This window comes from Hippichthys cyanospilos, chromosome 3 (genome assembly GCF_059441005.1).
Source record: "Hippichthys cyanospilos isolate Australia breed blue-spotted pipefish chromosome 3, RoL_Hcya_1.0, whole genome shotgun sequence".
Taxonomy (NCBI): domain Eukaryota; kingdom Metazoa; phylum Chordata; class Actinopteri; order Syngnathiformes; family Syngnathidae; genus Hippichthys; species Hippichthys cyanospilos.
This window is the reverse complement of record NC_142371.1, coordinates 5,024,500-5,052,173: the sequence shown is the minus strand read 5'-3', so window position 1 is coordinate 5,052,173 and position 27,674 is coordinate 5,024,500. Positions and strand designations below refer to the sequence as shown.

Below are 27,674 nucleotides of genomic sequence, written 5' to 3'. Positions count from 1 at the left end.
TTTCTGTGAATGTTTTCTGTGTGCTTATAAAGTTTATTATGGCGGGATTTGGAATGCTCGTAGCTGTTTCTAATAGAACAGAAAGTTTTAAACACAACTACAAGTCATTTTTGGAAAAATACTTAGTGCTCATTCTAGCATGTGGTGTGAATGGATAGAAGTTAAACGGACAGAACCTCATTTTACTCTGGCAGCTTGGTTAGTCTTCTGCACGTTAGGCTGGGTTATTATTGGGATTCCATTTTGCATGGAGGGAATTCATCATAGGTTGTAGAGGGATTGCAACATCTCAGAACCATTCATGTAGTTTCAATGAAGCCAGTTTGTGTTAAGACTGAAAATAAAAGCTAACTTGACTTTATTCCATGGTTACCCTCAAATACTGTTGCAATGAGGTGTGGGGAATCTGAGCATGTAGCCAGGTTTCCACAATTTAATCAATGCAACAATTCCCAACTTAGAGCTATTTTCCGCTAGTTGTTTTCCCACATCGCCGATTTTGTGTGTTAAGGATCTGGCTTTAGAGGACTCGACAGCAGCGTGTGAGTGGTTAGCAGTTAGCTTAACCTAACAATAGCATGTCTTGGCAGCTCCACTTTTATTTCTCCCCAGGCAATGGCGCCTGACAAACCAAAACACAATCCATGGATATCCCGCTGTCTGTGGGCCTTCAATCTCTTGTTTGTATATTGTTGTTTTGTTCTTGTGTAATTTGTTTACTCCCGTTTGGCAAACTGATTTAAGTGCAAGTGTACTTCTACGTGTCTTGGAGTGCATATAGTGCAATTAGCTTGCATAGTCATCATCAATTTGTATGCACTAAACGGTGATATACGAACCGATATGGTTCGAGACGAATAGATCAACCAATACACCCCTTCCACAGTGACAGGAAATAATTACTGTATATGATCTTTTTTTTTTTTTAACTTGCCCAAAAAAGTTTTTTTTAATGACAGATTTCTTTCAATAGACAAAACTTTACCATCAAATAATTGCAGCCCCTGTTCTATCTTCTCATCCTCTCCTCTCTGTTGATAGATTAGACATTTGAATTTCCTTCTCGCTGCTTTATCACAACCACTCACTGCAGCAAAGGTGACCTTCATTAGTGTTGTGCTTCACATCTCTTGGGCTTTATAATAGTATGCCGCTGTGCGTCAGTAGTCAATGAATGCCTTGCGTGTCTCTGAGCTTTTGTGTACTGTGGTGATGATGATAATGTCACACTCTGGATGAATGAAAGGTGTTCTTTTATGTTCCTTTGTGACTTATTAGGGCTTCTATCACGGGCAGGTGTTTGTGCGTATAGTATTATATCATTTTAATTAATTTCACCGTGCGAGATCTGCATTCATAACCCTGAAACAGTCTATGTTATCGTGTCGAATGGGCAAGAGCATTTTCTTGGCAACTGTAACTACTTTACTGTTTTATGCTTTGCGCAAGCACTTTCTTCAACAGCTGCCCTCTACTCCTCAGTGAAACTAACACGTAACTCTGCTCCTGTGTAGGTCTGCAACTTAAATGCCGGATTTAAATAATCTATCAATGACTCTTCCCCCCAACCCCTACCTCTGTCCATGTCAATATCTGCTCTGAGAAAAACAAAGTTAAGGTTGATGAATTACTGGGCCAAAAGGATGTAAATTTAAACACTCACAGACAAACATTATTCTCACAGAACAAAGGTCTAAGCATTTCAGTATTGGCCTGTCACCATATTTTTTTATTTCAATATTGTTACTTTTACAGAGCATTTTTCCTCCCTTCCTTCCTATAGCTTTTCCTTCTAAGATTGGGTGTCTGACACTATCAGACAATCAATCGTATGCACACTACTTCCTCATTCCTTTTAGAAACCCTCTTATCCTATCTCTCTAACTACTCATACAGCACATTACATACAGGATGCTTGTTTTACTTTTCAAAGCAAGAACAAATTCATTAGTGAGACTCGTGTTAGGCAGTAATGTATTTTTATTGGAAGTTGGCCCTAACCAATGTTGCCTCAAAAATGATAGCTGATAGATGATTATTTGGACAGCTGTGTGGCATCAGATCAAACAGTGATGTTTATGTGTGTGTGTGTCACAGATGTTGTTCATTAGCCTCCAAGTAGTTAAACAGATTTTAATCTCCGGTTGAGCCCAAAATTTTACATGCACCGTAAGTCACGACAGATCTTTGAAACCACATTTTGTTTCCAATAAAAGTATGACCTTTTATTAACATTTTGAGAACAGAAGCACAAAACAGAGGTGTCAAAATAACAAAATAATTACAATCGATTCATTAAAGTCATAGTTAAAGTGTTTTTAATCCAATTTAACTAATCCAATGTAACAAACGTTATGATTTCTGTATGTTTATTAGATTTGTTTATATGCATCAAGCTTCTTGTGCTTGAGGTGTTCACAAAGCTTTTTGCTAAACTAAACTGGAACATCCAACGATTGAACAAGTCTGTGATGGACAGGTTGGACAATGTTTTATTTGCTATTTTCAAATTATTTGGCCATTGATAAAAGAAACAGCATAACTCTTCCTAATGATTGAAACAAAAGGTTGCAACTGGCACTTGGGACTATTCTCAAATATGGCAGCAGGTACTGCATCTGGTAAAGTCTGTCAAAGAAAATTAATTACTGAAGCTTATTTTTGTTGTTGTATATAAATCTGTTCATCTGCCACAATAACACCGGGTTTCTTGGAAAACAAAAGCTGGTTGAAGTTTTTTTTTTCCCTGAGTTTTTTAGGGAAGCATGAGAAGCGATTAATTAGATCAGTAAAGTACAGTACATGTCTTAATTATTCATTTTTGAATCTCTTGACAGCACAAGCACACACATCTTTTCGCTTTCACTATCAGCTTTAATGGTCTTTGTTGCACTGAGAGTTGCTACGATTCGGTTAGAGGTTGCAAATTATAACAAATACTGTGTCACATACTTTTGTTAATACACTCTTGGTTGAATTGGTTTCAGAGTCATAGAGAGGGATGACATTGCAAGCTACTGGTTAAAAAAACTCTAATACAACCTAATATTAGATGCTCAAATGCTCATTTGCTCTCATTTGCTCTCATAGAGAGGGATGACATTGCTTAGAAGGAAGCCTAGCTACTGGTTAAAAAAAATCAAATATAACCTAATACACAACAAATGCTCATTTGGTCTTTTTGTTGTTAATTATATGACTTCACTTCATCCAAATGTAAGTCAAATCTACATATTAACAACATAAAAAGCCATGAACAAGTCAACAATAAGATTAAGTACAAATGCGAGCTTGTTACAGAACACTAAAAGCAATAAGAGCCTCGTGCATACACTCTCAAATGAACAATAAAGGGCAAAATTTGATCCCCTCGCACCATCACTGAAGCATAAGACCAGCACACACATAAACATGCACAGGCACATGCAATGAACCCAAGGGACACATGTAGTCAAGTTGAACCGAAGGCCAATGCGATTCTGTTGACATCGAACGTTCTGATAGTGAAAGATGGAAGGGAGCGTCATGTTCCAGCATCACCCTCGCAAGCTTCCTCCCTCACAGAAACCCCTGTGTCAGACATCCTTTATTTGTGACTCTATGTGAGTTCTTTGGCTCTGTAATTACCTCTGCTAAGGAGGATACTTTGCACTCTCCTGATGGCCCTTTAATTTAGAACTTTGTACTTCCCTCTTGTAGCAGATGCTCTTGCATCCTGTGCTACGGACAACAACACTGCTACTACATCTGTTGGTGTAGGTTTGGCGTGCGATTATTCATTGAGTTGCAGTACTGCAATTAATAATCAAATAATTATTATTGTCAATACAATCAATGTTATGCACACGGCTTCCTCATTCCTTTTAAAGACCCTCGTATCCTATCGCTCTTTATTTACTCAGTTGAAGCAGACAGCTTTATACCAGGGTTGTCCAGAAATGTTGGAAAGATGGGTCAGATTTGGATGGGGTGAAAACTTTTGGGCTCACAATTTAGCTGCTAAATTTTTGGCTGATGTTCATTTTTTCATCCGACCACCAATTCAAATGCGTGTTAGTCATCTTCATTTGAGTTCTTTTGAAACATGATATTTTACTGTTAACTTCATTTTAAATTATAATCTTAGATTTGAGCTAGCCTGTGGAAGCACCTCCATGATCTAACTTTGCATCTCTATGCCTGTTTAAGGCAATTGGGACGCTCCTTAATATGACAGCGTGAAATCAACTTCCAGGTCCCATTCTACATTTTAAGGGGTGAGGAGCTACGCGCGTTGCAATTAAGAGACATGAAGCGGGGGGCAGAAATGATTAGTTTTTATGACAGAGGAGGCAAGCCAGATAAAATGTGACCTCAAACCGCATTCTGCTCCTGGGCAAGACTTTGGACATGTCTGCTTTACACATATCTGATCAACTGGATCAGATATTTTTTATTTCATATAAAATCTGTGATTGGTTGTAAAGTCATATTTTAAAGCTCAATGAACCATTGTTCAGACATTCTGTGCTCTCAAATTTAATGATACAGGGTTTCTCAGCATGTAATCATCAGCAATTTTTTGTAGTATTGTGTTAGTATATTTAGTATTGTACTATGTTCCGTGTATTGAATGATTTTTTTTAGCGTTTGGGGATTAGTTAAAGTTATTCTTTCCCAATACATTTCAGTGGGGCATAAACTATATGCAAATTTTGGCTATATTTGACCGAGAAGTTCCCAATCCCTCCCAAACAGTGGTGGCCGGCTGTACAGTAAATAAATCATTCAAATAGATTTGATAGCTCTTCAAATGATTGGCAAGATTGTTGTATTGTTTTTGTAAAACTCGCATATACATTAGTTATCGGTTCCAAAATCCAAAAGTAAAGTGTACCTCATTAAATTTGATCCCTGTTTGTGTGAGTGATCCCAAGCATTCAATTGCCAAGTGCTTGCTAATGTTGGGTTCAGCTTGTTGTTTGATTTGTGAGGAGTGTGGTTGGACATGCTTTTCTTATGTGAAGTGCCTCGAGATAACTTGGGTTGTGAATTGCCTCTTTATAAAAAAAAACTGACTTGATTCATTTGGTGGTAAGTTTATTTGAAAAGCCAGACAGACAACACTGGGCGGCAATAAACAATTGGACAGCAAGAAAAACATCTCGTATCATTTGAACCATGCAGTGTAAACCCGTCTCTAGTGCTTTTCAATGAGGCAGTAAATGAAAGCGAAACACACCACAAGATGACATCTAAGGTTATCCGCTTGCAGAATTCAGCAAGCTTTTTTTTAATCTTGTCCTGTGCAAATTTCAGCAGTGTTCTATCAAATGGCATACTGCCAGCAATATTGTTATGCATGCGCAGCAGCTTCTTCTTCTTCCACTTGGTTGCTTACATTTCTGCCGTCATTGTTTTAATCAATTTCTTGTTTGTGCATTTCCCATCTGCATGTTGTGGCAAAGAGACGGTAAAAGTTTATGTCCCAAAATATGTCACCATGTTGGCGAACTATTATGGCAGGCAGCAGCCCATTGAAGTCATTGAAGGCTTCAACATAATTTGAATCATCTGCTTATGTTGCCAGTTCACAAGAGGGTAGAGTGATGATGATGATGATGATGACAGCTGGTGAGCCCGTATAAATATGACACGATGAAGAGCAGCAGGAAAAGCAGGGAGGAGAATTGAAAAATAATGAACATAAACTTCAATGCCAAGCGAGGAGGCAGCAAAAGGCCTCACGGTGGAAACTCATCTCATGTCGTCTGCCATTTGCACCCCCCCCCCACCGCACATTCAATCTTGCCAATGTGTCATTAATTGCATTACACTATGGCCCACAGCTGAATCGTTTCTATTCAACGCTGAGTTGGCTTTGCACAAGCTGGGTGTCGATTCACAGTCTCGGGAGAACATCGACCATCGCTCACTTTGGTTTGCATGCTGGGTAGAGAGAGGGTGCACTTGCCAGACTTTTGTCCTTGTCCTCAATTAAGTAATAGGGTTCGCTGCGAGGTTAAGCTAATTGTATGACACTGCACTTTGGGGACTTCTCTGGTGGTATGTGGGTCACTGATGACAAGGACCGTTAAAGTAAAGAGGTCATTTATTACGATTTTTGTACCCTTGTGCGCCTTTCCACCTGGTGTGAAAAAAAAAAAAATGGTGAAAATAGTGGCACCTGAAATATTGAAATCCTGTGATGCGATGTCACACAAACTACCTGCAGATGCAAATCGACTTCGGGATGAAAGCCAGGTTAAATACATTACGTTTTGGAAGAGACACAGCAATGTGTCAGTCGTTGTATAATTAGTTACAGTTTGCTAGGTGGAATGATATGGCTAATTTGGAAATTGATTGCATTTTCCGGCAAGGCTTTTTTTTTTTTTTTTTTTTTTTTTTTTCTGCTTCTCAACCCTAATAAAACTGAGATGTTATTTATTGGCCCTGCTCATCATCAGCACCTGCTTAAGAATACCACGCTGAACCTAAAAAACTGTATTATTTCCCAAAGTAGTTCTGCAAAAAATCTCGGCGTGATATTTGACTCAACTCTCTCCTTTCGAACACATATTAATAACATGACAAGAACGGCGTTTTTTCACCTCCGCAATATAGCTAAAATTCGCCCTATTCTTTCTCTTAGCGATGCAGAAACATTAATTCATGCATTTGTTACGTCGCGCCTAGACTATTGCAACATTTTGTTTTCTGGCCTTCCCATGTCTCACATTAAAAGCCTGCAGTGTGTACAGAATGCAGCGGCGAGACTATTGACAAGGACGAGAAAGTTTGATCATATTACTCCGATTCTAGCTGACCTGCATTGGCTTCCAATACACGTGAGATGTGATTTTAAGGTGTTGTTAATTACTTATAAAATTTTACACGGTTTAGCTCCTTCCTATCTCGTCGACTTAGTATCACCTTATGTTCCGTCCCGACAACTTCGATCGCAAAATGCCGGTTTGCTATCGACCCCACGGGCTAAAAAGAAGTCTGCGGGATCAAGGGCATTTTCCATTCGCGCGCCAGTACTATGGAATGCCCTACCTATGGAAGTTCGCGCAGCCACCTCGGTAGAAATCTTTAAATCCCGACTAAAAACACATCTATACTCAAAAGCATTTAGTTAAATTAGCCTGTCTGCAGCCTTCTTCTTTTTTCCTGCCCCCCTCTTCCGGCCGGGAGAGGGGGCTAGCTAGATGGTGAGGGTTGACTTGACCGCCTCCATTGGGTCCTGCGCTGGTCGACCATCACGGGTTAGGAGTCTAGCCGTCTGCGGTCCACCTGGCTGGAATTGCGGGATGGTTCCTGCCCAATGGCTTTGCCTGCTGTCAAGACATCACTGCACTATATAGCACAATATGTTTTCTGTAATTTATATTGTTTCTGTGTTCGGTACATGCAGCATCCACTTCAACCTGTGGGCCTGGAAGGGGGCTCCTCCCACCTGTGGTCCCTTCTGGAGGTTTCTGATTTTCCCCAAATTGGGGTTTTTGAGTTTTTCCTTCCCCTTCTGGGAGCTTTGACAGGGGATGCTGTTGTGTACCTTACATTGAAAAGATGTCTCTGTATGACCTCTTTTCATTCTGTGAAGCCCTTTGAGACTTCGGTGATTTAGGGCTATATAAATAAAATTTGATTGATTGATTGATTGAAAAAAGAAAAAAGCATGCCTGGATATGGCTCCCTCTAAATTTGTATCACCTGAAATCAAGAGCAGAACAGTAGCGGTGCTTTGATTTTTCTAACTGAAAATAAAAATTCATACCCTCTATCTTTCAGCTTCTCATCAATAAATACCCTCCAACTTTTGTTGTCCTCCATGAGAACAAACTGATTATCTGAAACATTTGCATTTACGCTGGAAAACAGCACTCAGCATTTTTGCCTATTTATCAGATTAACACTGTAAATGATTTATGATCAAAGATCAATAAAAATATTGATCAGATTAATCTACAATCACAGATGATTGTATCAGTTATTAAAATATTTGTTCATTGTTACCCTAAAAACTCTTTTTTACATTTTAGATTTACCCCTAACTGCCAATATCATCTTTTCAATTATGATGCATATTTTTATCAGTTGTGACAACAACTATAGCACTTATATATAGCTATTGCCCTCACAGTTTGGAGGTTGGGAGTTTGAATCTGCACTCTGGCCAGCCTTTTCCCACATTAAAAAAAAGTCAAAACTTAAAATTCACTGCAGGTAGGTTTGTGACTGTGAATTGTTGTTATGAATGTGTCTTGCATTTCGCTGGTGACCAATTAAGTGTGTTTCCTGAAAGTGGATAGATGGATGGGGAAAACAAGAAATTGTGTGTTTTTTCTGCTCTTATATTTGGTGCAATGCCAAGATAGACACTGCTTGTTTATTTATGTACTGCGTAATCACCAATAAAACTGGGGGTTGTATAATGCAGTCCCAGTCAGATAAATCAAGATGCTCTCCCATGGCTGTCACACACTGTTGTTTAGAATCTAGAGTGGGTGTTGCCCACTATAACGGAGAGGAGTGAGCATAGTCTTGAATTAAAAAAAGCCGGGTTTGAGACACATTTGACTGGCGTGTTGACGCGTGTGAAGGATTCGTGGCACACACAAACATTTTTCACTTACCTGGCCTGAGAATGTATTGAAAAGCATGGGCTGGGTATAGCATGGCTTGGTTAATAATAGTTACTTATCATTGATTATCTGTCATAATGGCACAAATCTAAAATGTCAGAAAAGTTAATAATGCAGCAAGCAATAACGCATAGTTGTATTATGAGTGGGGTAGTGGTGACTGTAAACATGATAAAGCATTGATAAGTGCAACAAAGTGTGAATGCAGTTGTTTTTTTTTTTTACTTCCTCATTTTCTTGATGAGATGCAAGTAGGTGATGACCAGTCTAATGTATGCCCCTACAGTATCACCCAAAGTCTCCTGGGCTAGGCCTCAGCACACCTCCAACCCTTGTGGATAGTTTATGGCCCATACTATAGTACGGGTGTAAGGTATAAAGGTGAGGCGGTTTCATAAAACCAGGTTTATGTCCCGGGGATTAGTTTTGAGGTTATTGACAAAAATACAAATTTTGGACAGGAATGTCCATTATGGGATTTCAAAAAACAAAACAAAAACCTTCTTTAGGTCTTAACTTTCATTGCCCAGCAGCCACAAGGTTCACACTGTAATCAAAGTGTAGGATAATACGAGATTAGTAGACGATGCTCACCATTTAAAAAAAATGTGCGTACCAAAATTTTACATGGATTTTTCTCAAAACTAAGGATTTCTACTGTATTTGCTGTAACTTTGTGAATGTTTTTAGCTACCTCCATGTGTTATATGTAATTTATAATTAGAATACATCAATATTGCAATTTTCCTTTTCAGACATAAGCCTGATTTTGTGAAGTATAAACCAGGAAACAAGTAATTGTGAATCAGTGTGTTTATAATCTATTTCCCCCACTTGCAAAATCAATTATTAAGCCGTATTTATTAGATCCACTTAGTCAGCCATACCTTTTTTTTTTCAGTATGTGCATAGGACTAAAGAATAAAAGCCAGATATGATAAGAGGAGGCCCAATTTCGAAATAGAAGCCTACTCAGCTCAACAAATATGTGAGCACCCAAGCACAGAGATTAGGTTAAGACAAACAGAATGGAGAGAACAGGCAAAGCAAACAGACAAAGGTAGAGGAGAGACGGGTTTAGGGAAAGCCTCTTGGTGGATCGCGCCATTACATAAAGCATCTGTTGTGTCAGAACATCTTTGCAGTGAGCCAGGCAGTCGATTAAAGTTCAAGATGCCATGAAAGGTCACTCGTGGAATGAGACAAACAGTCAAAATGCAACGTTGAAATGATGGCGTATCGCCCAACGAATCGCACTCTGCCGTGGCAGGCCCACAGACTCCTGCATGAATAGTAATAAGTGGCGGAGTTTATTGAGGTGCGATGAGGATCACTAAGAAAATGGCAGACGTCATGTTGCCATATCTAATAAACTCGACAAAAAAAAAAGAAAGAAAATCTTCTTTTTGAGCCCCCGTCTCAGTTCCCTTAGAAAACCTTTGTGAGCATTCTTCACTTAGGTTGTGATGTTCTTTTAATTTTTACTGCAATTCACAACATTGTTGAAAAAAGAAAAGACTACAAAGACTGAGTTGGATGGAAGCTTTATCCAACACATACAGGAAGCTGTTCTTTTTAAGAATTGGGTTCAACATATTCTTTGCACTGTCACAGGAAAGCTGGAGAGTTTTCCAGCTGATTTATGACGAGAGGGAGATACCAGTCTGCAACTGTGCTGCCGTAAATTTTGGCCAGCCATAACGGCAAGGCAGCGTGATATCCCATTATCATTTTGCGTTCTGGATTTATCTTACATCAAGACTGCACATTTTGATTATCTTTGCAATAAATTATCATGGTTGTGGGAGTGAATTGCTGTTTTAAAAGTAGTTTTACCCTGGAATCCAAAGTTGATTAAGAGTGAAATGCCTGCGTCATGTGGGGACCATCACTCTATCTGCATAACTGTCACTGTTCTTGACATTAATTTTAGCTTCTGCAATGTCATAAGTGGTGGGTGGGAAAGAAAACCCCACAAGCGAGAGACTGAAATTGTAGCATATTCTGTCTGATCCTTGGTGAAAAAGAAGTCACCAATCAATCAAGCTTGTGTGGTGAGAAGCAATTTGAAAATAGAGCCAGGAAACAGCAACATAGAAAAAAAGCGTGAGAAATGTTAAGTGTTAGTTTTAAGAGTTGGGTGAGTTTCACTTCACATTTAAAAATGTCACCTTTCAAGCAAAACTGTTGGGAAAAAGGAAACCGGAAAAATCACACTTGAAGCCAACGAGATCTTGGGTATAGTCTTCCTATAGTCTCCTGGGTATAGTCACCTGGGATAAGCTCGAAATTGCTGCAAACCCTAAAAAAATAAAAAAGTGATGTAAAAAATAAATACAGTGGGCCCCCAGTTTACGAGATTAAACCGTTTCGTGGTTGAGATAGTGACGTGAATTCGCAATTTTGTATTTTTGAGGAGAAATTTTTCACTGGTTAGTTCCAGCGACATAAAGCAAGGATTTATAATGGACAGATATAATGGACAGACTTAAGTTTACCGCTTTTAATTTTTTTAGCATTCAAATAGCCCTCTGAACCTTAGATTGACTTAAAGAAATTTGCGTGTGATCTGCCAAAAAATACAACAACAACAAAAATGTTTTCTTAAAATATTTTATATCTTTAAATGATTTTATTGTTTAGAAAAAAAATGGTATGAACCCAACCTAACTCGTAAGTCCTCTTTGGCCACATTTAACGCTTTTTTTCAGCCACATGACTTAAAATTTGGCCATGCACAGTATTAAATTTACAAGCACCTTATATAATTGTGGCTACGTACATATACTCTACTTGCAATCATTGTAATAAACCAGCCAAAAACTTGACAGACGGAACAGAGGCCTACCCCTCTGCCGGTCTACGGTTTTGTTAAAAATATACAGTAACATGAATCCAGATTGTTAATTTTACTGTTTTGTCCTCCGCGGCTTTACACTGGGAGTTAGAAAGAAAATACAAGTACGTAACAATGCTCGCTTTGCATTTCAGGCTGCAATGCTGCTTTTGCCATATTCCTGTACCATCTACCGAATAGCTTTGCTTCCACTTTGACTACCTGTGTGTCAGCGTGCTGTGCCCACTTGAATGCCCAGTTACTTTGCCTTTCACTTGTTTTATAATCTAAATGTGAAAATTTACTCAAAAATGGGTTAAGTGAACTTAATATTTTTGAGCTATGGTATGCAATTGAAGTGATCTTAAATTCTGAACACATGTGATAGCAGTACATGTATTTTGACCTCCAACAACTTATGCTGTATCTCCATCTTGCTCGAGGGTTTGTTTATGACCTGTGTGTGTGTGTGTGCGTGTGTGTATTATAGCTCTGCTTGAGGAGTCTGGCAGGCAACCATGGTCTACTATTGCAGCTGTCGCAGTTTTAGTAAAAAATTCAGCACTCCAGTTTGGTAATCCGATTGTCTGGGAGCCACATACTTTTCTGCATTTGTCTGCTTTGTGTTTGAGACCTAACGCCAGGTGGACCGTCAGTTTAGCCATGTTTACAGTTGCCAGTTATGGATAATACTCATCCATTTTTGTACTCGCATGGAAATAGGATCAGTTACAGCGGTGGCTTTGTCAATCACGAGATTACAGTATATGCCAAATCAGGTTCAAATATAGTTCACGCAGCAAAACCGTGTAGTACCTGATGTATCGAAGGCAGTTTAGCACTAAATGCTGAGTCTTGACATGCTTGAACCTGAAGGAGAAGAGTCCTTTTATTTTTTTCCCCTATAACCCACTGGGATGGTTCACTTTCAGCACTGTTAGTTAAGTATGCCTAAGGTTGTCTTTTTTTTTTTTTTTTTTTTTACCCAATTAATTTTGATCATTTCTAAGCTCCTAACTTTTTGGTAAACTTTTTGAGGGAGTCACTTTTCTGTTCCAGCCTGACTGTACCCAGATGTGCAAATTAAGGACCATAAGGATATGCTTGGATAGCTTTGATGAGGGAGAACTTTTTACTTACTGGCACAGTCCTCTATCTAATGCAGCTCTTTTTCATCATAACTAGAAGTTCATCCATCTAATTCATCCATCCATTCAACAAATGAGAGTGGGCCGACAAAGAAGCTACCTTGGCATTTCTTTACAGTCTAGAGAAAAGGAGAACCAAATTTATATAGCCACTGAAGAGGACTTGTTGCCTTTTCGCTGTGTCTCATTCCTTCTTCATTTTTCGAGCCATATGTCATAAATGAGGTCTTAGCCAGTATTCCTCTGGATGTGTCATTTCAATGGGAAGGAGTGGAGGTGTTAGACGAGGGGGGAGATGAAGAGGTGTTGGTGGTGAAAAAAGAAAAGAACTAAGGCAGATGGAACTACGGGGAAGAAGAGGCACCTTTGACCAGCCGGCTGTTGTCTGCAAGGCAGGCGTTGTGTAGCGATGAGATGTATCAGCACGAATCACAGTAGCAACCGACCAATCTCTCTGACATCAACAACATTGTGTGCATATTTATGTGGCAGCACAAGGCAGGGCTTTGATTTGCTGCCCCCCTCCTGTGCATTATTTGTGTGCAGGGGAGTGAGTCAATAGCCACATGATTGCCCAAGTAATGTATATCGAATATGTGATTGTGGCTCATCTTTCAAAACATCGGGCAGATTTAATATGAAATTGTCTCAGATGATTACCATATCAAATACTCCTCATACAGCCTTGTTCTTTGATATATATATATATATACAGTATATATATTTTTTGCTTTTTTTTTTTATCACAGCCACGCTGAATTTGTCAACAGTTTGTTCCACATGGTCTAAATGAAACCGTTAGCTTGTTAATGTCAAGGTAAAAACTGAGATACATTTACAAATAATTTGATCCTAATTCTTTTTTCTCTTTCTTTTTCCAAGATATATTACGTGGTATGTAGCCTACTGAAACATTATCATAATATTATCACTCACGGGTGGACAAACAATCAAGGAGGCATGCACAGATTATATTATTTATTTATTTATTTTCTGTTAGACTTGCACTGGGAACAAAACTAAAGCTTATTATGTTTAGACCATTATGCAGTAAACAGTCATTTTCAGGTAAGTCACCTTCGCGTGAAGTAAAAAAAAATCCTCATTAAAAATAAAACTTCTCATTCTTTGAAAGTCAACAAAAATGGCACGTTTGTCCAACCACTAGCATTGTGTCATGAAAATGAGCAAGCAATTTTCAACAATGTAGATTGGTCAATAAATTGTAAAAATAACACCCACACGTGTGAATTGACAGTATTGTACTTTTTCTTTTTTTAAAGATAAGAAATTTAATAAAATGTGACTGAGGTTTTGACACAGCACTAATGATATACAAGTTACTATGGTGTATACCGACCATTTTGGGGGGATTTTTACATAATTAAGACTGAGAACAATAGACCCCAGAGATTCACCTACAAGGGGTTTAGGAAAGGTTTTAAGCATCGGAAAAACTAAAAGATTTTTTTTTTCATTTATTTTTCCACACAGTCCCCATCAAGGGCTGAACACTTGCTCCGATGGCACCCGAGCGCTTTTACCCCAGTGTAGAGGAACATTTTGTTTGCGGCATGCATCAACCCTTCTTTATAACCGATGCTTAAAACTTTTCCTACACCCCTCGTATAGTTGCAACTCATCTGCCGCCATCAACTTGATTAAAAGAGTGTCAGGCCCAAGGTCTTATTTTAAATGATAAGAAAATTATCAGATAAAATAATCAGAAAATTAGCACATGGCCTATTATTATTTTATTTTGCAGACCAGGGAACCGATTTTCACTGTTAGCTGTTGTCTGTAAAAGTCAACTTTCAGTGGAGCCAAATTATTTTGTGCATTAAAGGACCCGTGTAATATTGTAAACTTTCCACAGTGAAATATATGCATTTAAATTACTTTTGGCACAACGCAATTTTAAATCTGTTTAAATATGAGTTTTATAGTACCAATATTTCAAACCAGGAAGTCAAACATCTTGTTTACTGATGCCGTACTTATGACAGTGTGGCTGCCTTGCCCTCTTTGCAACATCGTTCAATGCTGCCTGGCCACGAAACATTCAACCATCCATCATCCGCTGTGGAGACTACCCCTTCGAAGTGAATGTAGGAGCCAAAACAGGTGTTTTACTGACATTAAAATGCAAAATAATGGCATGAAGCCACACTAATTAGTAGCTGTTCCTCCAATTAAATCGGTCCCATTGGAAACCAGTATTCATAACAACAGTTCCGGCCGCGATTGGATTATTTACTATTGATGTTGACTGTCCGGCCATGTGCACCCAAACACACATTTGTGCCACTTCGACATATTCTACATTAAATCTTTGTAACTAATACACAAAACATTGCTGTTCACTTGGCCGACATGGACCAAAACCTCTCCTCCTCAACTATGGAAACAAAACATAACTGAAAGACCTGGATAAGGTCGGCGTGTATTTACTCTTGGACAGGCAATATGAGGTCTTGCTATCGTCGTCCGGCCTCTTTCAAGTCATATTTATCTGCTCGTGCGGGTCCTCTGCTGAGAGTACAGTATAAGCAAAGAATGCTTAGAAATGCACCAATGGAGGGAAATACTACTGTGAGGGTGTTTAAGGTGAAAAAACAGCATTGCAACATGGTTAAAATCTCCAAAAGGTTGAACTCCCACGATACGACTCCTTTAAGACTGGCGTAAAACCAGAATAACCATGTAGCTCAAAATTTTTATAGCAGGATTTTCAGATGCACATTGGAACAACTTTGCAGCCTTGGTTTGAGCTTTTATGTATGTTATTCTAAAATCTAGTTTGTTGCTTGTCTTTTCAGCGGGACAGTTTGTGTGCCACACTGAGTCCATAGCAGACATCGTGATCCTGGTTGACGGCTCTTGGAGTATTGGTCGCCTCAACTTCAGGCTGGTACGCATGTTCCTGGAAAACCTGGTCAACGCCTTTGACGTCGGCATAGACAAGACCAGGATAGGTACGGTACTATATGTCGGCAACGTTCAACTTTCTGTCATGCAACTGCGTTAGTCATTTGAAGGCTGTCGAAATATCTTAATTACCATGTGCATTTGTTCTATGGGCGTTTACGTCTGATTGCAGGCCTGGCTCAGTACAGTGGTGACCCCAGGATAGAGTGGCACCTCAATGCTTTCACAACCAAAGAAGCTGTCGTCGATGCTGTCAAGAACCTTCCCTACAAAGGAGGGAACACTCTCACGGGTACTGTTTTATTGTTTGCCATTGTTATTTTATCCACTACCCTAATAAAATTTAAATTCATTGCTCCTCTCATTGGGCTCCTATGCCTTTCATTTAGACATTATATAAACCATATGTCTACGTTCTTTTATTCCTCTACCTCCGCTCTCTTTTTATGTATCTTCCTCCTGGATCCTTTGTCTCTCCCCAGGGCTTGCACTGTCCTATATCTCGGAGAACTGTTTCAAGCCCGAGTCTGGTGCCCGTGTCGGTGTACCTAAGATCGGGATCCTCATTACAGATGGGAAGTCTCAGGATGATGTTATACCGCCTGCAGAAAGCCTGCAAAAAGCTGGGGTTGAGCTGTTTGCAATTGGTGAGATGGGACACACACCTACATGACAGGAGTTGTGAATTATCCTGTTATAGCGTGATGCAAGTGCCCACAGTTAGATTAGACCAAAATACCCTCGTGTATTCCCTCTTCTTTTGCAGGTGTAAAGAATGCTGATGAAAATGAGCTGCGCTCTATTGCCTCAGAGCCAGATGACTCTCATGTATATAATGTTGCTGACTTTAATGTTATGAGCTCCATTGTGGAAGGATTGACGAGAACGGTGTGTGAGCAAGTGGAACAGCAAGACAAGGACATTAAGGAACGTAAGTGGACACTGACACACTAAACAAATTGCGGGCTAACTGACTGGAAGAACTACATGGACCATGGAGCAGTGGTGCAATTTGAAATCAGTGAAAATGCAGGCATTGTAATTAAATGAAATACCATAAAAGCACCAGAAACGTTCATTTATTTCAGAAAATCAATTCAGGGTCTTAAAATATCGTTTAGTAATTCATTCATTTAAGAAACTACACTTCAACAGGCCCATACTACCTCATTTTTATATCAAAAAATATTTAGTAAAATTGTTCTTTTAACTTCCTGTATGCTAAAATCATCAGAATGATAATAAATTTTAACCATTACATATTTCACTCTGTGTGTGTGTGCGTGTGTGTGTGCGTGTGTGCGTGTGTGCGTGTGTGTGTGTGTGTGTGTGTGTGTGTGTGTGTGTGTGTGTGTGTGTGTGTGTGTGTGTGTGTGCCAAATTCATATACAATGGGCCCTGCACATTTTCTCATCTGCACATGCATTTTTTTCCTTAACTTTTAAAAATGTATCATTATTTATCATTGTATTCATTTTTAATAAGGACTGTCATTGTTGCATCTTTTTAAAATGTATCATTCTTTCAATTGTCATTGTAAAGCTTGCGTCCCAAAAAAAGTGAGTGATTCTCCATAATTTTTGCACATTAAATAAATATGAAAAATAAATAGAATAAATATTCTATAATAAATATTAGTTAATCACAATTAGCATTAGCTCATTGGTGATTACCATTTAAGGTCAACAAACTCCCTCATACATATGGTTATAATACGTTACACATGTAATAGTGTCCTGAAAGTCACTTACAGATGGGACTTCTACATTCCATGTGTAAACCTAAAAGTGAAGCTGCCTGTTAGTTTCAACGTGTTTTAATAATTTCCTATTTGGTGTTCTAAACAAGCACAATTGACACGATCTGTGCTTGACTGCCTCTCACTGGTTAGAATTTGAATATCCAAGACCAAGCCAGGCATGTACCTTTTGGTTCGGTTCAAGTCGACCTGTGGTGGTGAGAATGAGAAATAAGTATGGTTTATAAAGAAAAACTGCATTCAAACACTTTTTTTTTTTTTTCGCTGGTTGTACTAAAGCAAGCTCGGGAAACCTATTTGCTACATCAACATGCACAGAGCCATACTTGCCAGCAGGGGGCACAGAAGTAACGGCATCCCAAAAGCAAAACAAAAAACGCGTTTGGGTGGACTTTGTCTTGATAAACCAGATACATTATATTTTTCCTTCTCATCACTACATGTACACTTTAAGTCAGCCTGGTGGGAGAATCAAACATGAATCAAATCACCTTGAATGAATTCTAACTCAATCATTAAAAATATTGAGCCTAAACAGCCAGAAATAAGAGGAAAAGAGAATACAGTAGATGTCTTATCTCATATCTATTCATGTTGTTTTAGAATGCACTGATCTCTTATCTCAGTGTTGAATATCTCCCCCTTTTTCCCCTTTTAGATCAGCCACCAGAGAGAATCGGACCACCGTCAGGCTTGGTGACATCAGAGGTCACTGCCAGGAGCTTTCGAGTTACATGGCGCCACTCCTCCGGAAGTGTCGGAAAATACAGAGTGGTTTATTTCCCTGTTCATGGAGGACAACCACATGAGGTGAAGGGTTTTTTTTGTGTTATCAAAACAAATTCTGTCAAGATAGTTTTAGTGTTAACTATATTTACTCTTGTCAGTTATTTAATCAATCATTTTTCAGTTATTGGCAATATTCTCCAAGGCCTAAATGTATCACAGCACAGTTAGAAGAAAAGTATATTGAATGAATTTGATGTGGAAGAAGAGAGCCTCTTCATCCTCACTTCTGTCAAGCACTTTTCAGATGAAATACTTACAATCTGAACTCTATATACAATTGAAGTTTCAAATGAATCCAAGCTGCTAATGGGCGGAACCAACTTGAAGTCATGTTTTAGTACCTTTTCAATTTAAGATGAAATTTGGCTAATATTGTTTATTTGCTTGAAGGGGGAAAAAATGCAGGCTTTAGTGCAAGAAAGAAAAATGCTCTCTATTTTTAAAGAATGGGGGAATGATTACTGTAGCACACATTTCATATGGTCTTTTAGTTCAAAATGGCTGACACCTACTCCAAGACCTGCATCACACTGAATTTCTTTTGTCAGTTTTCCTTTTTCCTTTTCATTTTCACATCACTCTGTTCCATTGTTGTATTTTCATGTACTAACATTCATTTCCCCACTTTTCAACCATCTGCTCCCCAATCTCATCTATTTCTCTTCGCACCCTCTTCATGCACCCCAGGCTGTTGTCGACGGACGTGACACCTCTGTGGTGTTGCAGCATCTCAACTCACAGACCGAATACCAGCTGTCTGTGTTTGCTGTGAATGAAAACGAGGCCAGTGAACCATTGAAAGGATACGAAACAACCCGTAAGTGTTTGTGCAAACTTGTGACATCCCAAACGTAACTTCAGAAATTCACCATTTCACTGTTGTTTTCTTGATACATTGACATGAATTTGTGGTTCGACCATGCAAAATGCAGACGTTGAGCCCGATGTATTTCCAGGATACATTAGTTTGATGTTTATTTTTTTGGTCAATCTTTATTAAATCTCCCCATAACAAGAGAGTTCATTTGCCATTCATACAGGGCATATTATGCATATCGGGAGTCCACTAATGGAGACATACAAATAAAGCCTGGCAACTCTTACATTGTTATGTTTTCGATGCCCGGTCATGCTTTTTCTAATGACACACCTTTTATTGTGGTCATTCTTTCTGTGAGTCATTAAAAGTGAATTGCTTTTCCATTAGTGCAAAATGAAGTTGTTTGGCTGCAACTCACTCCTACCAAAGATTAGATTTTTAATATTTGCCACTATTCTGGTTCTGACTGTTTCACTGTGTGTGGTCTTGTGTATATGCAGTGGCTCTTCCCACAGTGACAGGCCTCCAGCTGTTAGATGTGACTCACAACAGCATTAAAGCAAGATGGGACAGGGTGAAGGGAGCATCCGGCTACATGGTGCTTTATGCGCCGCTTACTGATGATGGCGACTTGGCTGAGAAGGAGGTACAGTTTAAAATCGATTTGAAGCAATTATCGGGCTGTCGCGTTAGTGTAATTTTGGGATTTGGATAGCTTACAGAAAATTTGAATATCAGGTTTAGCCTACTGAAAATTTACATTGAATATAGAGTATTCCAAATAAATAAAAAAATGATATAAATTGCAATGTATAAAACTGAAAATATGTTTTTGCTTGGTAAAAAGCAATTGTAAACACAGGAGACCAAACTTAAATTCAAACTTAACTTAGCAGCACTCTACTTTCCTCTCTCGTCACATTAGATTTAAGACAAATATTTCCCCAAGAATTTTGGTCTAAGATATGAATTTACCAGCTAAAATGCCACATTTGCGGTGGCATATTTTTTTTCTAACGCGTGATCATTAAGAATGGCAACTTTTTCAGACAGTCAGCTTCAAATTGGCCAATGTAGAGTCCTTTATGTCTTTCACAACAGCTTATATGGAGCACCAGCTAGCGGCTAATTTATGTACGAGTCTGAGCCACCGGTTAACACTGGCAACAGGTGCTGTATAATATTGTCACTATCGGCATAATTGAATTATTTGCTAGTGCCCTGACTTGGCGATTGAACCTGATTTCAGAAAAACATTGGCATTGGTAGTTGAGAGGAACACTCGCAGGAAAAAGACCAGTCATGTCGCGAGACGCTGCCGGGAGCATCTTCAAAACAAAAGTGTGCCAAAGCACCCATGTCCATACCATCACTCTATTGTTTGCTATCAAAAGTCTCTATTTAAGATGGCCTTCTCAACATGTTTCCATTATGTTTTACCTTAATGCATTAACAATTGTTGCTGCCATTGCCTTGACCTGCTTTTTCACTATGTATATTTTTTTCACTTTACTCTACAGTATACACTAAAAGGAAGGATTACGGGGCATAAAAAAATGCCACAATCATTTTTCTTAACGGTGATACTCCAATTACTCGGACTCGTTTCAGCCTTAGAGGCGACACCATTTTTTTGGATTCCTTGCTAAAATCGGCTATTGACCAAAAACAAACCATTGTTTTGTTTATTGTTGAAATGCATGGCTTATTGTCCGCAGGTCAAAGTGTCAGAAGCAGTAAATGAGCTGGAGCTGGATGGCCTGATCCCCCACACTGAGTACACTATCACTGTTTATGCTATGTATGGAGAGGAGGCCAGCGAACCCATTACAAACCAGGAAACGACTTGTAAGTGTTGCACAGCCTATCTTAAAGGCATATATTTTGAGACCTTATGGGAGCTCATTAGCTTGTGCTTGGTGTTCTCGGTCAAGTATATGTAAGTGTTGTCAGCTCGACGATTTAACTTTGCCACTATCACTCTCTCTCTGGTTAAGTACCACTTCGTGCGCCCAGTAACCTCCAGTTTTCTGACATCACCCACAACTCGGCACGTATCAGCTGGGACCCGCCGGCCAAAGGAGTAACCGGTTATCGTGTCACGTGGGTCAAGTCAGATGGGCGTGTCACTGAGGAGGTGTGTGTTTCAAATGTGGGTTTTATTTGCTTGCTGACTGAGACAAAATGTTATTTTACAAGCAGACCATTCTTGCAATAACCAAATAAATACAATTCAAATACAGTGGGCCCCCGGGTTACGAACTTAATCCGTTCAGCGGCTACGCTCGTATCTCGAATTGCTCGTATAGCGGGCAATCCAAACCCATGTTAATTCGTGAATGGTGTGCTACGCGCGCAGAAGCCTTAGGTAAAATCATCACGCTGTATACATACATTAATATTAAGTGACATAATCTACTGTTCAGTTGCATTAAATAACAAATACAAAGGAAATACGACTTTTACCTTTGGAAAGACGTGACTTGTGCTGGGATAAGCAGAGATGAGCAGAGATGAATGCTCGAAGTCAATACGGTAAATCAGATATGCTATTGGTCTTACAGTGTCAAAGTAACTTTTTCAGTCAGGGTTTTCTCTACTTCCTTCCATCCCAACCAGCTGTGCCATCAAGCTAGATAAAGGCGTTCGGCCAATAGCATATCGGCACTTCTGTGATTGACGTGTGACGCCGGCCAATAGCATCTCCGTGAGTGAGACCGGGTGACCTTAATCGACCAATAGCATATTGGCGTCTCCTTGACTGACTGATAATTATTCGCACTTTTTTTTTAAACGGTTGGAATGTATTGACATCTTATTGATAAACACATTTAAACCTGTGACGATTTTTTGTCCTGCAATCGGCACACTTAATTTCATGTCAGCTGTTTTTCCCGACGTGAAATGAGCTGGGTGGAGGCGGAGGGGAGGTTATGTGTGTTGTCTTTACTAGGCACCACACTTGTTGCTTGTTCGAGCGTCAGTTCATCGTTGGTTACAACTCACAGAATTGCAAGATTGGCGCTGTCCCAAAGCATGTCGGGAGGTCGCCGACTTACATGACATGCAGTATTGTTGAGTAACCGTTATATGGCACTGTAATACCAGCCGTTACAGGGTGCAGAGATTAACCTCTTGAGTAAATACGGCAAAGCTTATAGGCTATTGTTCTTACAGTGTTACAGTAACTTTTTCAGTCATGGTGCAAATCACGGAGATACTAAAACATCATCCTCTTATTTCTTCCTTTACCGCTGCTAGTAATTTTAGAAGCTATGTCTAACAGATAAAGTTTGCAAAGTCTTCAAAACATTCCGTTTTTCACTCATTTTGTCTACTTCCTTCCATCCTGTCCCATCAAGCTAGATAAAGGCGTTCGGCCAATAGCATATCGGCATTTCTGTGATTGACGTGTGACGCCGGCCAATAGCATCTCCGTGAGTGAGACCGGGTGACCTTAATCGACCAATAGCATATTGGCGTCTCCTTGACTGACTGATAATTATTCGCACTTTTTTTTAAACGGTTGGAATGTATTGACAATTAATTAAAAAAAAACACACATTTAAACCAATGACAATTCTTTGTCCTGCAATCGGCACATTTAATTTCATGTCAGCTGTTTTTCCCTTTAGCTGTACAAACACTACACTTAAATGGTAATATATTTAGACACCGTGAGTGAGACAGTCAGTGTGAGATTGTAAGACCAATAGCGTTCACGTCACCGCCATAAGTACCTGTTGATGATTATAGATGACGCAACTGCTGAATATATTGACGCAGTTAGGCGAGAACATTTCTACAACTCAATGGATGATTAGTCGGAATGCTCGCAAGACGAGAGGTTTGCTCGTAAGCGGAGGACAAAATTCTCCCTGATCCACGCTCGTAAGGCGAATTGTTCGCAAATCAGGATGCTCGTAAGCTGGGGGCTGACTGTACTTCAATACTGGTACAAATTATATATGTAAGCAGCACATCCCTTCCTGTTATATTTTTCAATTCCTCTCAGGGAAAAAAAAAATCACCCCGTATGCAAACGGAAGAAGCACTTAAAATTCAATCAAATTGTGTGTGTCTTTCAGGTGGAAGTTGGGCCCGTGAGCTCGTATGACCTCAGTGGACTGACATCACTAATGGAGTACTCAGTAGCTCTATTTGCTCTGTATGATGAAGACCAATCGGAACCACTCACTGATGGATTCACGACTAGTAAGTCCCTTTTGTTGCAGGACTGAATCAAGATGTCTTTCATCAAGATGGGCATTTTTGTGGTTGTTTTTGTTTTTTCTTCAATATTTATTTTGATTTTTTGGGCAGCGGCTCCTATAGTCCTTATAGCTTCAACAGTGATGCAATACAAGACAATCCTCGCAACGCTTGTACTTCATTAGTTTTAAACAAATCTCGCTTAGCACAAAGTAGCATAGTAGGGATATAACATGTGAAAAGCATTGGTACATTGATGTTTTTCACTTATAGCAATTGAAGGACTGAAGAGATGGAGTACATAATCGTTCTCTTTGCTGGTATAACAGCTTCTACATAGTTTGGATTAAATTCATAAGCAATTTTAAAGTACGTCTGTAGGGACTGATTGATCGACCTTCAAAATTTGGCTATATTGGATTTTCTGCTGTCCTGCGCATTGGGATTAAGTAGTTAAGGTTATTAAAATTGTCTTTATTATTGATATCATACTGTGATGTGTGAACTTTAAACAATGGGGAGAGATATCACTATCAATAGAGACAGAAGTACCAATTTTAAAAAATGTCTTTAGGATCATATGGGACTGCTTGATCCAATGGAGAAAGGGGTTCTTTGAAATTTCTTATAGAATGTTGAATTTTCTGCTGTCCTGCTGCATGCAAGTAGAATCGTAGTTTCGAAGATTAAATTGTCTAAATTATTGGGATCATATTGAGTTGCCTGAGTGTTAACCAATGGAGACAGATAAAACTTCCAGTGCCAACCTCCAGTAAGAAGTAAATAAATGTTCCCCTAACATTATCTTCTAAATTGATTGCATTTCATTCCCCAAAGCGATCTCTACCGATGGCAATTTATTCTTAGTTTCCGTGAAAGGGTGTATCAATAGCGTTCAAAGGTGAGCCATTTTTCTCACATTGCCAAACAGTGTCGAATTTTATTGCCCCTACTGCTTCCTCTGTTACATTGGCAGTATGCCCACCTCATTTACACCTCAGCATAATAGCCCAGGCCCATTAAAAGGTCATTTCCCTGTCCCTGACTATTCAATCATACTAACGGTTATTGATTGGTCAGAATATCCCTTTAAGCAACAAGCAACAGGGCTTCGCTGCTGAGTCACTGGAAAGAATGGACCTCTGGCAAGAAACCACTCAACTCCTCATTTGAGAATGTTTTTTCCTTATCACACGGTTTAATGAAGCAAAGGCCTCAAAGGTTCTTTATGATGGGGAGCTCTTACCAGCATATTATTGTTAGTTACATGATTTATGTTTTTTTTTTTTTTTAACATTCATCCATCCATCTATTTTATCTAGCGTTTGCTCTCATCATGGTCACAGGTGAGATGCAATCTACTCCAGCGGACTTTGTAAGAGAGGAGGGATACAACTTGGACTGATTGCCAGCCAAAGTTTATCTTTGCATTTTATTATATCATACATTAAACTTGAACTTTATCTCACAGCTCCAGTTCCAGGTCCCTTACATCTTCGTTCCAGTGATGTCAGATCAGATGGATTTCAGGTTAGCTGGGATCACTCAGCAGATGATATTATCGTCTATAGACTCTCCTGGGCACCGCTCACAGATGGCGTTACAAAGGAGGTTAGTACAGTATCGATAATGACCACTTGTTATATGATTGTCAATGAATGCATGGAAAACATGAATAGGTGTTTAAAAACCAAACAATGCCAAACATGGTTATCCTTCCCAATTGTACAATAAGAACACAGTCTACTTATGGCCTTGTGTGTGACTGTGTGGGTCAGTGTGTGTAAGTGTGTGTGCGTGCATGTGTATGTGTGTTGCCTTTTTTTTTTATTTTTTTTACTTGCACTCAACTCAATGTTTTGGATCTTTTGTTCTTGTATTTTGCCACTGATTAAATGACTCATTTTTTTAATCAGGCAAAAGCCCCAGAGGGCTATGCATGAAAGACAATTACTATAAATAGATAATTTGAAAATGGCTTCCCAAAAATAGGTGAAATGATTGAATCATTAAAAATACACTGCTGTCTGGCTGTTAAATTATACTTCCAATTTCAGTGTTACTAGGCATGTAAGAGTTTACCTTGGGGTTTGATTTGTTTTTGTTGTTTCTCATACAAATTGCAAATGTTGTTAGGACTTCTGCCACGACACAACTTTGAATTGCTATGGAATTCATCTCTAATGCTAAACAGAGGGTACTGGTGAAGGTGAACAGGCTTATAGAATGACATGTGTATATATGGGTGATATATGTACATAATGCATTTATCCTATTTGTATAAATCCCAATCCCAGTGGAGTTATTGCGTTGAATACAAAACAGTAGCCTTGCCTATCTATAATCAATTGAATACGCAACAAAGACAATATATTTAAGGTTCAAAAGATAAACTTTGTTTTGCAAATACAGTACATTGAAGCTCCACTGCTTGTGGGGGATAGGGACCGCACCGGTCCACAACTAGTGAAAATCCACAATCATCCATCTATTGAAATGCATTGGGGTAAAAAGGCAAAACCAAGTCCTTCAAAAATGCTGATAAACCGCACAAAATGCATTTTCCAGAAGCTTAAATAGTACCCTATCGTTTTTTTGTTTTTTGTGTGTGTGTGTGTGTGTGTGTGTGTGTGTGTGTGTGTGTGCGTGTGTGTGTGTGTGTACTTTGTTTCCCCCCTTAGGTTCTGTTATTTTAGTTTTTACTGCTCTCGCAAGACATATTAATGACCTTGGACTTGAAAGTCTGGTCTTGTATTCAGGGACGAGATACTTCTGTCAGATTACTGCTCTATCGCCATGAATTGAATGTATTACTTCTTGACTGGTTTCTAGACCCTACTCTCTTGAACTACGACTACATGGGAAACATAAACATAGATATTGAACATTTGTGAAAAATACATGGTGTCTTGAGCTGGTTATTTTATGTTTGTTAAAGGGAGTACGTGTCATTTTTCGCATGCACCCATGGGAGCTTTATTGGCATTATGGTAAATGCAGCAATACATTCTCCTCCTCCGGCCGTCCGTAGCTATAACAGACATGGTGACCTCCGGCGGAATGTCTTGTGTAATATAATTTAATAATAACTAGATCTATGATTATATTCAATACATACTGTTGGTCATTAAGAACACGTTTATTTGCAAGTTTTTGAAATTTATAATAATGTATTCATTTTTAATGTACAAAGGTCTACATCTTACATATTGTTACTTTAAATAAGTCTAAACATGCGTTTTGAGTGAGAATGCAATGCACAATGTGTGTTTCTTTTCAAGGTGGTCCTGAGTGGAAGCGATAACCGATACACTTTGACCGATCTGAATCCTTCCACGGCATACGAAGTCATGGTGATGGCAGTCTTCAGAGATCAATCAGAAAGCGATGCTGTCTCTGTCACAGAGACCACATGTAAGACATGTTTCGCAAGCGCCAGGGATTCATGTTATTGACGAAACCTGACCTTGAAACGTCTAATCAATACAATAGGATTTTGCTCTAAGGGCAGTACAGAAACAACGAGCCCTAAACATGTTTCATTATAAAAAAAAAAATAATAATTTCTGCATTTCTGTATTTAGTCAAACTCCAAATGTGACTAATTGCAGTGACTTGTTTGTCCTTGTTTATCTCAGAGCAGTAAAATCTATTTTCCCCATCAATGATTTGTATGTATCTATCTAATTACCTGAGCTATTGATATAGAGAGTTGCTGGGTTTCGCTCTAATTATGTGATTGATGCTGTGTGTATTTCCCCAGTGGCCAAGACAACAACGATCGCCACCACAACCTCCGGTAAGAAGAGCACAAATAACTGCTGAAAGAGTAACAAATGGCAACAATGAAATGTAGCAAATAGCAATTTATTTGAACATCTGTCAGTGGTCCAAATAATCACAGATTTACCTAAGATTCACTTCTACTTTATATCATTTCACAGATCCGCGCAATGTACACATTCTACTGTGCTGCGTTAGTAAAGACGGTAAAATGACTTGATTTTAGGCAACACAACTGTCATCATGCATGCACAGTATTATCTATCATAACAAAAAGACGTACTCTGCAGAGCAGTGATGGTCAAACAAATTGTTTCCCTAAGTGAAGCTTTTCATCTCAATAAGAAGTGTTTGAGCAAACAGCTTCTGCTTTTATTGAGCGTCAATGCAGAGCCCAGCTGAGTTTTAATTATGGTTCAGGAAAGAGCATGTTTACAGGGTCTTAAGACCTTCGATTTTTTTTTTTTTTAATTCGCTAACTGTCAGCGCTCACCGGTATTCCGCAAACCCAGTTAGATCCTGGGGAATTTCTAACAATTTAGAGCGCCATGCTCTCTGCATTTGTATATTCAAATCAAATCTGCAACACAGTAAAACAAGTTACGCTTGTGTTAGAGAATTGAATTCACCCTGCAACTATTAGTTCAAACTAATTATTTCAGGGCTGACCCAGAGGCAATCTGGATTGTTTTCGTATGTGGTGAACCGGCAGCAGATAATCGAGTCAAACGCACTTTCCGAGTCAAAACTTAAAAAATTCCAAACATAA

The 27,674-nt window shown here is 39.0% G+C and overlaps 1 protein-coding gene across 1 annotated transcript in view; it reads left to right on the top strand.

Annotated features, from left to right (window-relative positions):
* LOC148425570 (collagen alpha-1(XIV) chain-like) overlaps positions 1-27,674 on the top strand; it is a 106,470-nt gene that overhangs the window by 17,126 nt on the left and 61,670 nt on the right. Inside the window, exons 5-17 of the mRNA XM_088409601.1 lie at positions 15,434-15,589; positions 15,715-15,834; positions 16,025-16,189; positions 16,309-16,473; positions 17,960-18,111; positions 18,778-18,907; positions 19,411-19,556; positions 20,629-20,758; positions 20,908-21,047; positions 22,999-23,125; positions 24,594-24,733; positions 26,404-26,536; positions 26,886-26,921. Coding sequence (XP_088265727.1) covers positions 15,434-15,589; positions 15,715-15,834; positions 16,025-16,189; positions 16,309-16,473; positions 17,960-18,111; positions 18,778-18,907; positions 19,411-19,556; positions 20,629-20,758; positions 20,908-21,047; positions 22,999-23,125; positions 24,594-24,733; positions 26,404-26,536; positions 26,886-26,921 — 1,740 coding nt within the window. The remainder of the gene's footprint in view (positions 1-15,433; positions 15,590-15,714; positions 15,835-16,024; positions 16,190-16,308; positions 16,474-17,959; positions 18,112-18,777; positions 18,908-19,410; positions 19,557-20,628; positions 20,759-20,907; positions 21,048-22,998; positions 23,126-24,593; positions 24,734-26,403; positions 26,537-26,885; positions 26,922-27,674) is intronic.